Source organism: Ailuropoda melanoleuca, chromosome 12 (genome assembly GCF_002007445.2).
Source record: "Ailuropoda melanoleuca isolate Jingjing chromosome 12, ASM200744v2, whole genome shotgun sequence".
Lineage (NCBI taxonomy): Eukaryota > Metazoa > Chordata > Mammalia > Carnivora > Ursidae > Ailuropoda > Ailuropoda melanoleuca.
This window is the reverse complement of record NC_048229.1, coordinates 46,933,199-46,948,517: the sequence shown is the minus strand read 5'-3', so window position 1 is coordinate 46,948,517 and position 15,319 is coordinate 46,933,199. Positions and strand designations below refer to the sequence as shown.

Here is a 15,319-nt window from a genome sequence, read left to right as displayed (position 1 = left end):
TATTTTTTTTTTTTAAAGATTTTTATTTATTTATTTGACAGAGATAGAGACAGCCAGCGAGAGAGGGAACACAAGCAGGGAGTGGGAGAGGAAGAAGCAGGCTCATAGCGGAGGAGCCTGATGTGGGGCTCGATCCCATAACGCCAGGATCACACCCTGAGCCGAAGGGCAGACGCTTAACCGCTGTGCCACCCAGGCGCCCCTCAAGAGACTTATTAAACAAAATAATAAACTGGTGGGTTAACAAATTTGGAAACATCAATTGCTGTAATCATTGCTTTCATTTCCATTATGGTAAAAGTGACTAATGCCTCAAAAGATCAGGTTAATAGACATTTTTTTTTCCCACTGTATTGATTTTTAACATTCAGGAGGCAAAACAGAGTTCCTCACTGTGCCGATTCCATGGCACTGGCTTTCTCGTGAAGAGTGAAAGCCTGAAAGGACTTGTCCCCAACCAACTACAGAATATTTAAAATGAAGATAAGGGAACAAGGATAAAAGGGCAATGGCTTTCTACATTTCACAGTATGGTGCCAAACCTCACAGATAATCAAGCATTTCTATAAATAGGGACAGCTGTCTTTAAATCTTTAGGCAAAAGATCAGGTTCATTAATATTTGTATATTTTTGTGCATAGAAATTTTACGAAAAATACACTGGGTTACTTCAGTCATAGTTGAGGGTAAAAAGAAAATATCAAGAGAATTTTTGTTTCTTTAATAAAATGACAATTCAAAGGAAATTTAACAGAGCAAGTAATTTTTTTTTATCATGACACCAAAATTACATAGGACACACTAAAATAGGCTCAGCAGATAATTTATAGGGTAAAATTCTGTGCTTCAAAGCCTGATTCTCAGATGCAGTGACACATGTTAGTAACACATGTATTAAGAAATAAGCTACAGAGAAAAAGAAAATGTAGATCCTCAACCTCACACACTATCCCAAAAAAAATCAAATTTATAATTTTTTATTATTATTATGATGTTAGTCACCAGTGTGTTTTTAACTCAATTGACTAACATGGATGGATTTCTTAAAATTAAATGTTGAATTCCATGGCCAGAATTAAGTTGAAAAATAATGATAGATCTAATTATATAAAGGTTTTAAATTTCGTTCATCAAAAAGCAATGCAAAAAAGTTCAGAGGCAAACAAAATAGGAAAATACCAAAGAGGTTTAGTACACCTAATATATAAAACATTCATGCAGACTGATAAGAAAACCCATAAAAATCAAGGTTAAAGGGGCAAAGCAAACTACACAATTCATAGAGGACAAAAAATGAAAAAGAAATATGTTTTTAACAATAAGCATGTAAATGAAAACAGGATACAAATTAATATTAAGTTAGTGAGGTTTTTATTTTTAATGAGCATATTTAATGTCACAAAGGTTAGAGGTGACACAATCACCCTGCAGACTCCTGAAAAAAATCAGTAAAGTGTCAGTCATGGGCTATGTGACCTTGGGTGAGTTGCTAAACTCTTCTGAGCCTCAGTTATGACACATGGTATCCATCTCACAGAGAAGTTAGGAGGATTACCTTGGATAATACTTATAAAGGACAGAGCACAGAATTGGATACATTTTGAGGCAGGTATTATTAGTATTTCTGGGAAACAGTCTGACAGTATTTTCACAGTCTTCTCAGACTCTAGGCATCACTACTTTTATATTCAATTTTATTAATATATTTAAGGATGGGATCATAAATTGTTGTACAAGTTTTCTAGCCCTAGAAGCAATTCAACTAAAAATTTTAGTTTTAAGAAAGCCAGAAATTTGTATAATAAGCTAAAGGAAGACAATCTTCCTAGGTGAAGCTTTTAAAGTCATACTGTATTACATGTGCTCTCAAGATGTTTATAATGCCTGCTGCACAGAAATCCCACTTTAGGGCACTAGCAATCACACTGATACCATGAAAAAGATAACAAAAGTGCTTAGAAATCGGTGTCTTTCTACTTGAAGCTTCCTGAAGTGTAACAGCTGTGAAATCTCTTAGCAACCACAATGTAGAAATATATCTGTATACTCTTATCTGTTCGTTTTATCTTTAACTGATCAGTAACAAAACCATGTGCTATACTGAATAAGGAATCAACTCCATTTGAAGTCAAGAGACCAATGAAAATCAAGACCTCATGCACACTAGGGGGCACTTGATCACTAACTTTAACTTTAAAAAGCATTAGATTTCCAGGCTTAATTAGTAGCTTTTATATCTGACGTCAACTGGGCAAAAAATACCATGAATGAAATCAAATGCAAATGGACTTACCTTAGTTATAAACATTGGAATTAGGAAGTAATATATCAGAATAACTAGGCTGCCCTCAGAGAGACAAACGTATTTCCTACGTTGTCAAATTCTTGGTGTAGAACTAGTGGATATCAGTGACTAGCATACAGTAGGCCTCTACAAATAGCAGCTAACTCATGGAGAAGATGAATGGTTAAGTAGCAACTAGGGAAGCATTTTATTCTTGTGATAGTTTGTAGCTATGGAGGTACCTACACGCAGGGCCCATGAGTATCCTGAATTGCCTGGTTAACTACGAAATATACTGTAACAAATACTATCTCCTAAGATGATGGCTGAGAAAGGGAGGGAGGGTAGAAGGACGTACAGGAAATAGAACCATTTAAGTATGTATCTGTCCCACAGTAAATGCTGTGTATATTTCTTCATCAGTTAATCCTTGCAAAAAAAAAAAGAAACTGATACAGAAGTTAAGAAAATTCTTCAAGTCATGTAAGTGGCAAGTAGTAGAAATTGCATTGAAATCCTGAACTGTCTAGTTCCTTAAGTTCACGACTCCAAAATTCTTAATCTTTCCATCACAGTCCAAGAAAAACATGAGGAAGAGAAACTAGCAAGAAGGAAGTGAAGGAAAAAGATTATTATATCAGAGAAATAATTTATATCAAATGGTTGGTTACAAGTGTGCTGGGTGTTAATAATTGCTTAAAATATAGTTTCTACTGGAAAATAAATTGGATTCCAAATAATGACTTACCAAAGAACATTAGACACCCAAAAAATTAAGTTGGCAACTTTATATGTACATAACATTTTGGATATTTTAAAGTACCTATATATGTATTTTATCACTTTAAAAATCCCTTATTAACACTCCTAGGAAATTCAGTAACACCCACCTCAGAAAGAAAAAATAAATCCTTTGTGAAATTCAAGAAAATTTTCAATCACCTGAATATTCTGGGAGTTTGTGTGTGTTGGAGAAAAAGTTGTAGTTAATTAAAATTGCTCAGTATTTTCAGGGCACCTGGGTGGCGCAGTTAGTTGAGCATCCAACTCTTGATTTTGGCCCAGGTCATGATCTCATGGGTCATAAGATCGAGCCCCACATCAGGCTCCGAGCTCAGCAGGGAGTCGGCTTGAAGATTCTCTCCCTCTGCCCCTCCCCCCAATCGTGCATTTTCTGTTTCTAAAATAAATTAAATCTTAAAAAAAATTGCTCAATATTTTCAAGTTTAATCAGAGAACATACCTTGTTTTAACTCTTGATATTTATTATTAGTGTTTTCAAAGTATCCATCCTAAAAAAATTCTTCCATCCACCTATCTTAAGTTATACAGTATATAGTGCTCTAAGCTTTAATGATTTGGCATCTTATAGTGGTGCCTAAATGAAGGCAAATGATCATGAATGTCTGATGTACAGGATAAGGAAAGTTAACTGTTAGATGCTGAAAAAAAAGCTAAAGTCTAGAAGTCAGATTTTTTAAAGCTAACAATGTTAGTTTCTCTTTTTAAAAACACTGAATAAGAAAATATATTAAAGTTAAGTAATGGCTTTGAGGAAGTTTTAGAGTAAGTTATCATTAACCTTATGTTATATTTCTCTTGTTTTCTCAACCTCAAAAAAATTCAATCCAAAGATCATAATTTTCACATGATTATCACATGACTTTAATGTGATAAATACTTTTAAAGTTATCTTTGTAAAACACTTAAAAAGGTACACCCCAAAGATACAAACGTAGTGATCTGAAGGGGCACCTGCACCCCAATATTTATAGTAGCAATGTCCACAATGGACATTGTCCATTGTCCAGATGTCCATCAACAGATGAATGGAAAAAGAAGATGTGGTATGTATACACATACACACACACACACACACACACACACACACACAGAGGAATATTATTCAGTCATCAAAAAACCCTGAAATCTTGCCATTTGCAATGATATGGATGGAACCAGAGGGTATTAGGCTAAAGGAAATAAATCAATCAGAGAAAGACAATTATCATATGATCTCACTGACTATGTGGAATTCAAGAACAGAGGATTGTAGGGGAAGAGAGGAGAAAAATAGAACAAGATGAAACCAGAGAGGGAGACAAACCATAAGAGACTCTTAATCATAGGAAACAAACTGAGGGTTGCTGGAGGGGAGGGAGGTGGAGGGATGGAGTAATTGGGTGAGGGACATTAAGAAGGGCATGTGATATGATGTACACTGGGTATTATATAAGACTGATGAATCACAGGCCTATACCTCTAAAACCAATAAATACAGTATATGTTAATTAACTGAATTTAAATTTAAAAATGTTTTTTAAAAAGGTACATTGTGTTCTATAGCCTGTCCATCTCTTACATGGACAGTTTCTAAACTTCCAAATTTAAATAACAATTAAAGGTATAGCTAATGATCATTTTATTCTAAGATTAGTCAAATGTTCTATCTTAAAATATGTCTTATCTGGTTTAAAACAGACATGTTTATAATTTATTGACCTATTTTATAGCAACCACTGATTTTCGTAAAATCTAAATTTTCTAAAGAAAAAAATACTGTAAGATTAACTATACTCTAAGAATACACTGGGTAGTTCGGGTCTTAGGCCAGGAAATAGCATATTGAGTCTTTCTGCTCTAACAACGGGATGAAAGTCACATAGTTTTGTTGCATATTCTTATTAGATTTCACTGGATACAAACTGGCCTGAATTAGTATAAGTCATATATTATAGAATAATTTCAAAGATTTACTGTTCTATTATTTTCAGGTAACTCCAATTAACTGCCGACAAAATGCTGTCAAGCAGATATCCAACCTAGCCTCCTTTAATGAATAAATAAGACTTTGTTAGTAAATGTGGTGTCTGGAGTCTCAATAACATCCGTAGACGTTTGACGTTATTGGGGACAAGTATACAACAGTTAAGACCAATAAATGATTTAGTCTTCTGAGATCTTATTCATCTTAATCAGTGAGTTTGTTAACCAGATGACACACAGCTAGGTCAGAGTGCTAATTAATATGTAGCATCTCTTTTTTCAGCAGGTAAGGAGAAATTGACTCTTTCTTTGAAGGTTTTCTTCTTTTTGGTCATGAAACAGAGATGAGAAGGTATGGCCTGGGGGCGCCTGGGTGGCACAGTGGTTAAGCGTCTGCCTTTGGCTCAGGGCGTGATCCCGGCATTATGGGATCGAGCCCCACATCAGGCTCCTCTGCTATGAGCCCGCTTCTTCCTCTCCCACTCCCCCTGCTTGTGTTCCCTCTCTCCTTGGCTGTCTCTATCTCTGTCTAATAAATAAAATCTTTAAAAAATAAAAAAGAAGGTATGGCCTGGACTATTTTTGTTCCACACTCATCTTAACATAAGGAAATGCTATCCACACTCAAAATCTGTGTATACTCAATACATTTATTTTAGAGGAAGGAGGGTCCAATGCTTTTTTACTGATTGATACTATTTTCGAGCTCTTCCTTTTTAAAACCCCAAGTTGCTTATGTATAGTACAGTCAATTCTGCATTTCCAATTCATTAGCCTTCTCAATTTTATCCAAGACTTTGCTCAAATAGCACTCTTTCTAGCACTCAATCACAGACTAGATATAGAGCAAAAAGCAGGATGATAAAGGTTTAGATATCAAATTCAATATCCTAAGTTCCAGTATTCAACCTCAGAATCAGAAAAATTTCACCATGCTCAATTGCTATTTTGAAGCTGCAGTATATAGGAATTTATGATTCTGATGTTAAAATTCTTGTCTGTAGATCAGTTAACTACTCCTTTACTACAACATGTTTTATTTAGCTGTGAGTATCACCAGAAGGCTTCTTTGTATTCATGCCAGTGAGATGGAAATAACGTTCTAACCAGAGATAACCTTGCAAACTTGGCTTGATTCTAAGAAAACTACTTCATGTATATATATATATATATATATTTTCTTTTGGAAAATCTAAAAGCAAAACCTGTATAAATAATATCAACTCCTTATCAAAAAGCTGTCCCCTTAAAAGAAGAAAATTTTTCTACAGGTTCTTAAATTAGCATTAAGTATATATGGAGAACCAGAAAATGCAGTTGGGAAACAAGCAAATTGAAAACAGCATTAACTTAATTTTCTCTTCTTTGGTTAGCTTCTGTGTGCTCTTATATGTCATTTGTATAAAGCCTGAATTGGAAATCTGAAATATTTTTCCCTAATGCAATGTAAACAAAAGAAACACAAACAAATTTAGCATTTATGCAGTAACACCGGGAACAACTCCGACAATAACAGTACTTCACAAAGTAAGCAGTCCTTTTAGTGCACGTACGTACAGCATTTACAATCAGCCTCTTTCATAATTTGTTCGCCATTAAGGAATTCTGAATCTAATATGACAGCCTTTTTGATGGGAATGCTAATAATACTTGAAATTTTAGCAAGCAATGATGCAGAAAGATGCATAATAATGCTTTTGTGTGTGTGTTCATTAAATTAGTCTTCATCTCAATGTGTCCAAAGAGTACTCATATTCAGCAGAAGTTTTAGAATAAGCTGAAAAATCTTCAAAAAATTATGAATAATGGTCCCATTAAGCCTCTAAGCTAACCAAGAAAATTGCCAATGTGTATTTATGGGAAAGAAGAGAACTTTGAGATAACCAATTCCTTTTGGCAAGTGGTTTATTAAAGCTATGACCAAGCATAAAATCAGAATTTTTTTTATGTTATATATAAAAGTAACTCAAAGTTCCCACAGCCTCCTGCTAGAAACCTATCCACCATGCTGAATGAAGCCCCTAAATGATCATAATGGTACCCACACCTATTTGACACCCTTCCCAGAAACTGTCCATCATTATTCAGTGAAACAGACGTATTAATATACCTTACATACTAAGAAACTCCCCCAAGACCTCTTAATGGTATGAAACACCACCCAAATCCAAGAAAGATGTCAGCAAAAATATACTTATTTCTAACAGCTTAATATCAAGAGAAAAAAAAATGTTGCCAACCTTCTCCACTTACCCAGGAGTTTTGCAATGATATAAAGGGCTTGTCCCCAAAGAAAGAGTTTTCCATCACGGCCACAGTTGCTAGGAAATCGCTTTTGACTACCAGGGTTTCTTTTCTCATATTCTACAAAATCAGCTGGCACATAATAGTACTTTGGTATGACAGGATAACCTATAGAGTTTAAAAATAAATATTTGAAATATAAAAATAAATATTTGAAATATAAAAATCAGTCCTCCCCAAATTTTCCCTTCAAGGAACTGCAGTGTTAGAAAGCAGAGAGAGATAGATTGTAAAGGAAGAAACAGATTTGATAGACTATAGGAAATTGGATGTATCAGCTTTCAGAAACTGCCAGTGAAAAACATGGAGAAAGCTCCTTGATTTTAAAGCATTAATTTGACAACATATGTTATGCTTTAGCCAATAACATGTACATAATCTCCTTTAACAACATTTAATTTTAACAGCTTTAATGAATCAATAAAAATATAGTATGCAAACATTTAGAGCCATAGAAGTTTTCTTTGATAGGATTAGTCAGTAGAAGCATTACAAATGAGATACTGTGTAATCTCAAATGAAGAATTATAACCCTGAGCCATTGCTTAAAGCAAAGAAATCCCCATTTTAAACATTAAAGCCACTATCTACCATTCAATAGCACTGATGATGAAAAAAAATCTATTCTCCCCTTTGACCAACTTGTTTAAAAACATTCCTTGATGGGCACGTGTTCTGATGAGCATGGGGTATTTACATGTAAGTGATAAATCACTAAGTTCTACTCCTGAAACCAATACTACTCTATATGTTAACTAACTTGATTTTAAATAAAATCTTGGAAATAAATAAATAAATTCCTTGATCGAAACTAAAGTTTATTATTTAAAGCCTAAAATCTTTGTGGGTGACATAAAAAAAAAAAAAAAACAACACTCTTGTAGAATGCTACAGAAGACTTTTTCCACTATCAGCCCATAGTAAAATTATTATTCCTAATAAAATTGCATAGATTTCCCAAAAATTTGCTTCCTCCATACATGAATCAATTATGATATTTGGTTTATTTTAAATTCAATTATTTATTTAAAATTTGATTATCTAACATAGAGTACATCATTAGCGTTTGACACAATGTTCAATGATTTATTAGTGGCATATAACACCCAGTGCTCATCACATCATGTGCCCTCCTTAATACCCATCACCCAGTTACCCCCTCCCACCACCCACCTCCCTCCCTTTCTATAACCCTCAGTTTGTTTCCAGGAGTCAAGAGTCTCATATGGTTTGTCTCCATCTCTGATTTCTTCCCAGTTTTCCCTACCTTCCTCTGTTGTCCTCTGCACTATTACTTATGTTCCACATATGAGTGAAATCATATGATAATTGTCTTTCTCTGATTGACTTATTTCATTAGCATAATCTCCTAAAGTTTTATCCATGTTGATGTAAATGGTAGGTATTTATCCTTTCTGATGGCTAAGTAACATTCCATTGTATATATGAACCACATCTTTATCCATTTTTCCGTTGAAGGGCATCTCAGTTCTGTCCAAAGTTTGGCTATTATGGACACTGCTGCTATGAACATTGGGATGCAGATGCCCCTTCTTCTCACTACATCTGTATCTTTGGGGTAAATACCTAGTAGTGCACTTGCTGGGTCGTAGGGTAGCTCTATTTTTAACAACTTGAGGAACCTCCATACTGTTTTCCAGAGTGGCTGTAACAGCTTCCATTCCCACCAACAGTGTAAGAGGGTTCCCCTTTCTCCACATCCTCGCCAAAATTTGTTGTTTTCTGCCTTGTTAATTTTTGCCATTCTAACTGGTATAAGGTAGTATCTCATTGTGGTTTTGATTTATATTTCCCTGATGGCTAGTGACGTGAAGGACTTTTCATGTGTCTGTTAGCCATTTGTATGTCTTCTTTGGAGAAGTGTCTGTTCATGTCTTCAGCCCATTTCTTGACTAGATTACTTGTATTTTGGGTGTTGAGCTTGAGAAGTTCTTTATAGATCTTGGATACCAGCCCGTTATCTATAATGTCATTTGCAAAGATCTTCTCACATTCTGTAGGTTTCCTTTTAGCTTTGTTGATTGGTTCCTTTGCTGTGAAGAAGGTTTCCATCTTGATGAAGTCCCAATAGTTCATTTTTGCATTTGTTTCCCTTGACTTTAAAGATGTGTCTTGAAAAAAGTTGCTGTGTCCAAGGTCGAAGAGGTTGCTGCCTATGTTTTCCTCTAGGATTTTGAAGGATTCCTGTCTCACATTTAGGTCGTTCATCCATTTTCAGTTTATCTTTGTGTATTGTATGAGAGAATGGTCCACGTTAATTCTTCTGCGTGTGGGTGTTTTATTTTCCCAGCACCATTTATTGAAGAGACAGTCTTTTTTCCATCGGATATTCTTTCCTCTTTTGTCAAAGATTAGCTGAACATAGAGTTGAGGGTCCATTTCTGGGCTCTCTATTCTGTTCCACTGATCTATGTGTCTGTTTTTGTGCCAATACCATGCTGGCTTGATGATCACAGCTTTGTAATACAGCTTAAAGTCAGGCATCGTGATGGCCCCAGCTTTTGTTTTCTTTTTCAACATTCCCCTGGCAATTCAGGGTCTTTTCTGGTGCCATACAAATTTTAGGGTTGTTTGTTCCAGCTCTGTGAGAAATGTCAATGGTATTTTGATAGGGATTCCACTGAACGTGTACATTGCTCTGGGCAGCATAGACATTTTCACAATGTTTATTCTTCCAATCCATGACATGGAATGTTTTTCCATCTCTTTGTGTCTTCCTCAATTTCTTTCATAAACGTTCTGTAGTGTCTAGAGCACAGATCTTTTACCTCTTTGGTTAGGTTTATTCCTAGGTATCTTATGGTTTTGGTGCAATTGTAAATGGGATTTATTCCTTAATTTCTCTTTTCTTCAGTCACATTGTTAGTGTATAGAAATGTAACTGATTTCTGCGCCTTGATTTTGTATCCTGCCACATTGCTGAATTGCTATATGAGTTCTAGTAATTTCCAGGTGGAGTCTTTTGGATTTTCCACATAGAGTCTCATGTCATTTGTGAAGAGCGAGAGTTTGACTTCTTCTTTGCCAATTTGAATGTCTTTTGTTTCTTTTTTTGTCTGATTGCTGAGGCTAGGACTTCTAGTACTGTGTTGAGCAACAGTGGTGAGAGTGGGCATCCCTGTCGTGTTCCTGAACTTAAGGGGAAAGCTCTCAGTCTCTCCCCATTGAGAATGATATTCACTGTGGGCTTTTCATGGATGGCCTTTATGATATTGAGATATGTTTCCTTTAATCCTCCACTGTGAAGAGTGTTAATCATGAAAGGATGCTGTATTTTGTCAAATGCTTTTTCTCCATCAATTCAGAGGATATGGTTCTTGTCTCTTCTTTTGTTAATGTGATCTATCACATAGATTAAATCATGAAAGTCGAACCACCCTTGCATCCCAGGAATAAATCCCACCTGGTCCTAGTGAATAATCCTTTTAATGTATTGTTGGATCCTATTGGCCAGGATCTTGGTGAGTATTTTGGCATCCATGTTCATCAGGCATATTGGTGAATGAATTCTCGTTTTTGATGGGATCTTTGTCTGGTTTGGAGATCAGGGTAATGTTGGCCTCACAGAACGAGTTTGGAAGTTTTCCTTCCATTTCTATTTCTTGAAACAGCTTCACTAGAATAGGCATTATTTCTTCTTTAAATGTTTGGTAGAATTCCCCAGGGAAACCATCTGGCCCTGGATTCTTGTTTTTGGGAGGTTTCTGATTACTGCTTCAATTTCCTTGCTGGTTGGTTATTGGTCTGTTCAGATTGTCTATTTCTTCCTGTTTCAGTCTTGGCAGTTTATAAGTTTCCAGGAAGGCATCCATTTCCTCCAGATTATGCAGTTTGTTGGCATACAGCTGCTGGTAATAAGTTCTAATCATTGTCTCTATTTCCTTGGTATTAGTCATGATCTCTCCCTTTTCATTCATGATTTTATTAATCTGGGTCCTTTCTCTTTTCTTTTGGATAAGTCTGGCAAGAGGTTTATCGATCTTATCAATTCTTTCAAAGAATCAGCTGCTAGTTTTGTTGATCTGTTCTACTGTTTTTCTAGTTTCTATTTCAAAGATTTCTGCTCTCATCTTTATTATTTCTCTTCTCCTCCTTGGTTTAGGCTTTATTTGCTGTTCTTTCTCCAGGTCCTTTACATGTAAGGTTAGCTTGTCCATTTGGGATTTTTCTACTTTTTTGAGAGAGGCTTGGATGACTATGTACTTCCCTCTAAGGATCGCTTTTGCAGTATCCCATAGGTTTTTAACTGATGTGTTTTCATATTCATTGGTTTGCATGAATTGTTTAAGTTCTTCTTTAATTTCCTGGTTGACCCATTCATTTTTTTAAAAAAATATTTTATTTATTTATGCGACAGAGATAGAGACAGCCAGCGAGAGAGGGAACACAAGCAGGGGAGTGGGAGAGGAAGAAGCAGGCTCATAGCGGAGGAGCCTGATATAGGGCTCGACCCCATAACGCCAGGATCACGCCCTGAGCCGAAGGCAGACGCTTAACCACCGTGCCACCCAGGCGCCCCTGACCCATTCATTTTTAGCAGGATGCTCTTTAACCTCCAAATGTTTGAGTTTCTTCCATATTTCTTCTTGTGGTTCAGTTCCCGTTTCAAAGCATTTTGGTCTGAAAATATGCAGGGAATAATCTCAATCTTTTGGTATGGGGTGAGACCTGATTTGTGACATAGTATGTGATCTATTCTGGAGGAAGTTCCATGTGCACTCGAGAAGAATGAGTATTCTCTTGTTTTAGGATAGAATGTTCTGTATATATCCACAAAGTCCATCTGGTCCAATGTGTCATTCAAAGCTCTTGTTTCTTTGTTGATCTTCTGCTTAGATGATCTGTCCATTGCTGAGAGTGGAGTGTTGAAGTCTCCTACTATTAATTTATTATTATCAATATGTTTCTTTATTTTGGCTATTAATTGGTTTATATAATTGGCTGCTCCCATGTTGGGGCATAGATTTACAATTGTTAGATCTTCTTGTTGGATAGACCGTTTAAGTATGATATAGTGTCCCTCTACACATCTCTTACTACAGTCTTTGGTTTAAAATCTAATTTGTCTAATATGAGGATTGCTACCCCAGCTTTCTTTTGCAGTCCGTTGGTGTGGTAAATGGTTCTCCATCCCCTCACTTTCAATCTGCAGGTATCTTTAGGTTCAAAATGAGTCTCCTGTAGACAGCAAATGGATGGGTCCTGCGTTTTTATCCAATCTGAAAACTTGTGTCTTTTGATGGGAGCATTCAGCACATCTATATTCAGAGTAACTATTGAAAGACATGAGTTTAGTGCCATTACATTGCCTGCAAAGTCCCTGTTTCTGTAGATTGTCTGTTACTTTCTAATCTATGTTACTCTTGGGGTCTCCTTTTACCTACAGTATCTCCTTTAATATTTCTTGCAGGGCTCGCTTGGTGGTCACATATTCTTTCAGTTTCTGTCTGTCCTGGAAACTCTTTCTCTCTCCTTCCATTCTCAATGACAGCCTTGCTGGATAAAGTATTCCTGGCTGCATGTTCTTCTCATTTAGTACCCTGAATATGTCTTGCCAGCCCTTTCTGGCAGATTTCTGTGGGTAGGTCCAATGTTATTCTGATGTTCCTTCCTCCATATGTAAAGAATCTCCACTCCCTAGCTGCTCTCAGGATAGCTTCTTTGGCTCAAAGATTTGCAAGCTTTACTATTACATGTTGGGGCATTGATCTTTTTTTATTGATTTTGGGAGGGGTTCTCTTTGCCTCTTGGACATGAATGCTTGTTTCCTTCCCAAGATTAGGCAAGTTCTCAGCCATGATTTGCTCAAATATACTTTCTAGCCCTCTTTCTCTTCCCACCCCATCTTGGATTCCAATGATTCTGACACTGGTTCTTTTCAAGGCATTATTAAGTTCTGTAAGACTTTCTTCATGGGTTATACATTGTTTCTCTGTCTTTTCCTCAACTTCCTTCCATTCCATCAGCCTGTGCTCTACATCACTTATTCTCTCTTCTGCCTCCTTGACCCTAGCAGTTAGAGCATCCAATTTAGACTGCATCCTATTCATAGCATTTTCCATTCAGCCTGAGTAGATCTCGTTTCCACCTTTAGAGATTCTGTATTGTCATGTATGCTTTTTTCAAGCCTAGCTATTAACTTTATAAATACCATTCTGAATTCTATATCTGACATCTTGCTCATATCCACATAGATTAGCTCTATGGCAGAGAACATTGCTTCTGGTTCCTTCCTTTGCTGTGAGTTCCTACTCGTAATCATTCTACCCAAGGAAGGATGGATCAGCAAATGAAGAGTCCAAAATATCGACTACGACCCAAGCAAAACACACCATAGAAAAAAATCTGAAGTGGTCTGCAACCACCAAAGAAAAATAAAGCCAAAATGAACAAAACAATTAAAAAGGTGGTGGAGAGATTATAATCTCTCGGGGTGGACAAAGCAGGGTGATCTATTTGTTCCTGATTGAATTTAGGTCTGTGTGTTATAAGATACTACAATCCAAAAATGCAACAAAAACAAACTGTATATACATATATATGTAAAATAAAATTCAATAGAGTGAAAAAAGGACTAAAATGAGGCATAAATCTATAAAATGTTGATGTAAAATAAAGGTTAAAAGTGACTTAAAAACATAAATTGGTAAAATAAGGATCTAGTTGCAATGGGAAAAAGGTAAAAAAAAAAAAAAAGTAAAATTTTAGACTGGAGGAAAAACGAGTCATGAGGAAACACCTGGAGCTCAATACATTATTTTCCCCTAGTACTGGAGTTTCACAGTCCTGTGGGATCTATTAGCTTGTCATTCACCTGTTCCTACAGTCTGTCTTCTGGGGGAGGGGCCTCCTGTTCTGCTTCTCGGGTTTCTTTGCCTGGGCAGAGTTGTACCATCCCTTGTCAGGGGGATGGGCTCAAGGTGAGCTGGTCTCTGTGTGGCTTTTGTTCCCTAGTGGCTTTCTGTGCCTCTTCAGAGGGTCAGAGTAAAAATGGCCTTGACTGGATCCCTGGCCCAGAGTCTCAAGATTACAGACCCCTTCTTCAATAAACTTTCTGGGTCAAACCATCTCCACTTCTGTGTGCACCAAGCTCCACAGAAAGCTGTGGGTGATGGGGACTTCAATTGTCCTAGGAGGATTCCTAGAGACCTGAAAGTGTCTCTGTACTTTGTGTCTTTGGGACTGCAAGTGTTTGTGGGTGGGCACATGTGCACCCTGCTCCACTACTCCCAGGTCCCAGCTGGATGCCACCCTATTGTCCTTCCCAGAGCCACTGCTACCCTGAGAGCTGTTGGCTGGTCGTGGGCATGGCCGTTTGGACCTTCCAGGGGTTGGTAACCGGCCCACACATCCCAGTCTTTGTCCGGGTGCTCAGGCAAAGAGTGGCCTTCCTACCGGCCTGGCTCACAGTTTATGGCGACCTGAGCTGAGAGTCCCTCCTGGGCTCACTGACCATAACCAGTTATCCTGCTCCGCTGCTTGGGCACTCTATTGGTTCAGGCGCCCTGGTTCTTTCTGTATCTCCTGGGATCCTGAGACCATATTGACCCACCTAGAATCCTGCCTTTTCCATTCCCTGAGCCCCTTTCAGAAAGGCAATCAATAGTGATATTTGTATCTAAAACCAGTAAAAAAGGTCTATGATACACAAATAATAGTCTGAACATCACTCTCTGGACATGATAAAGATTAAACTGGTACACTAAACTAGCCCTTCAATGCATTAATGATCTACCACTGAAGACTAACAGATCTGATTCGAGGGCTTGGATTTCAAATTATTCAAATATTATAATCATTACAGCATGCATTAAATTATTTCTCACATTGGACAAATTATTATTTGGAGCATAAAGATATAAATAACTGGTTTCAAAAATTAATATTTATTTGGAATTCAATGTTTATCCACAAATATTTCACTACTTTAACATTACAAATATT

General features: G+C 36.7%; 1 protein-coding gene across 1 annotated transcript in view; it reads right to left on the bottom strand.

Moving 5' to 3' along the window:
• PHKB (phosphorylase kinase regulatory subunit beta) overlaps nucleotides 1-15,319 on the bottom strand; it is a 219,923-nt gene that overhangs the window by 85,448 nt on the left and 119,156 nt on the right. Inside the window, exon 14 of the mRNA XM_034639023.1 lies at nucleotides 7,304-7,462. Within this exon, the coding sequence (XP_034494914.1) occupies nucleotides 7,304-7,462 (159 nt within the window). The remainder of the gene's footprint in view (nucleotides 1-7,303; nucleotides 7,463-15,319) is intronic.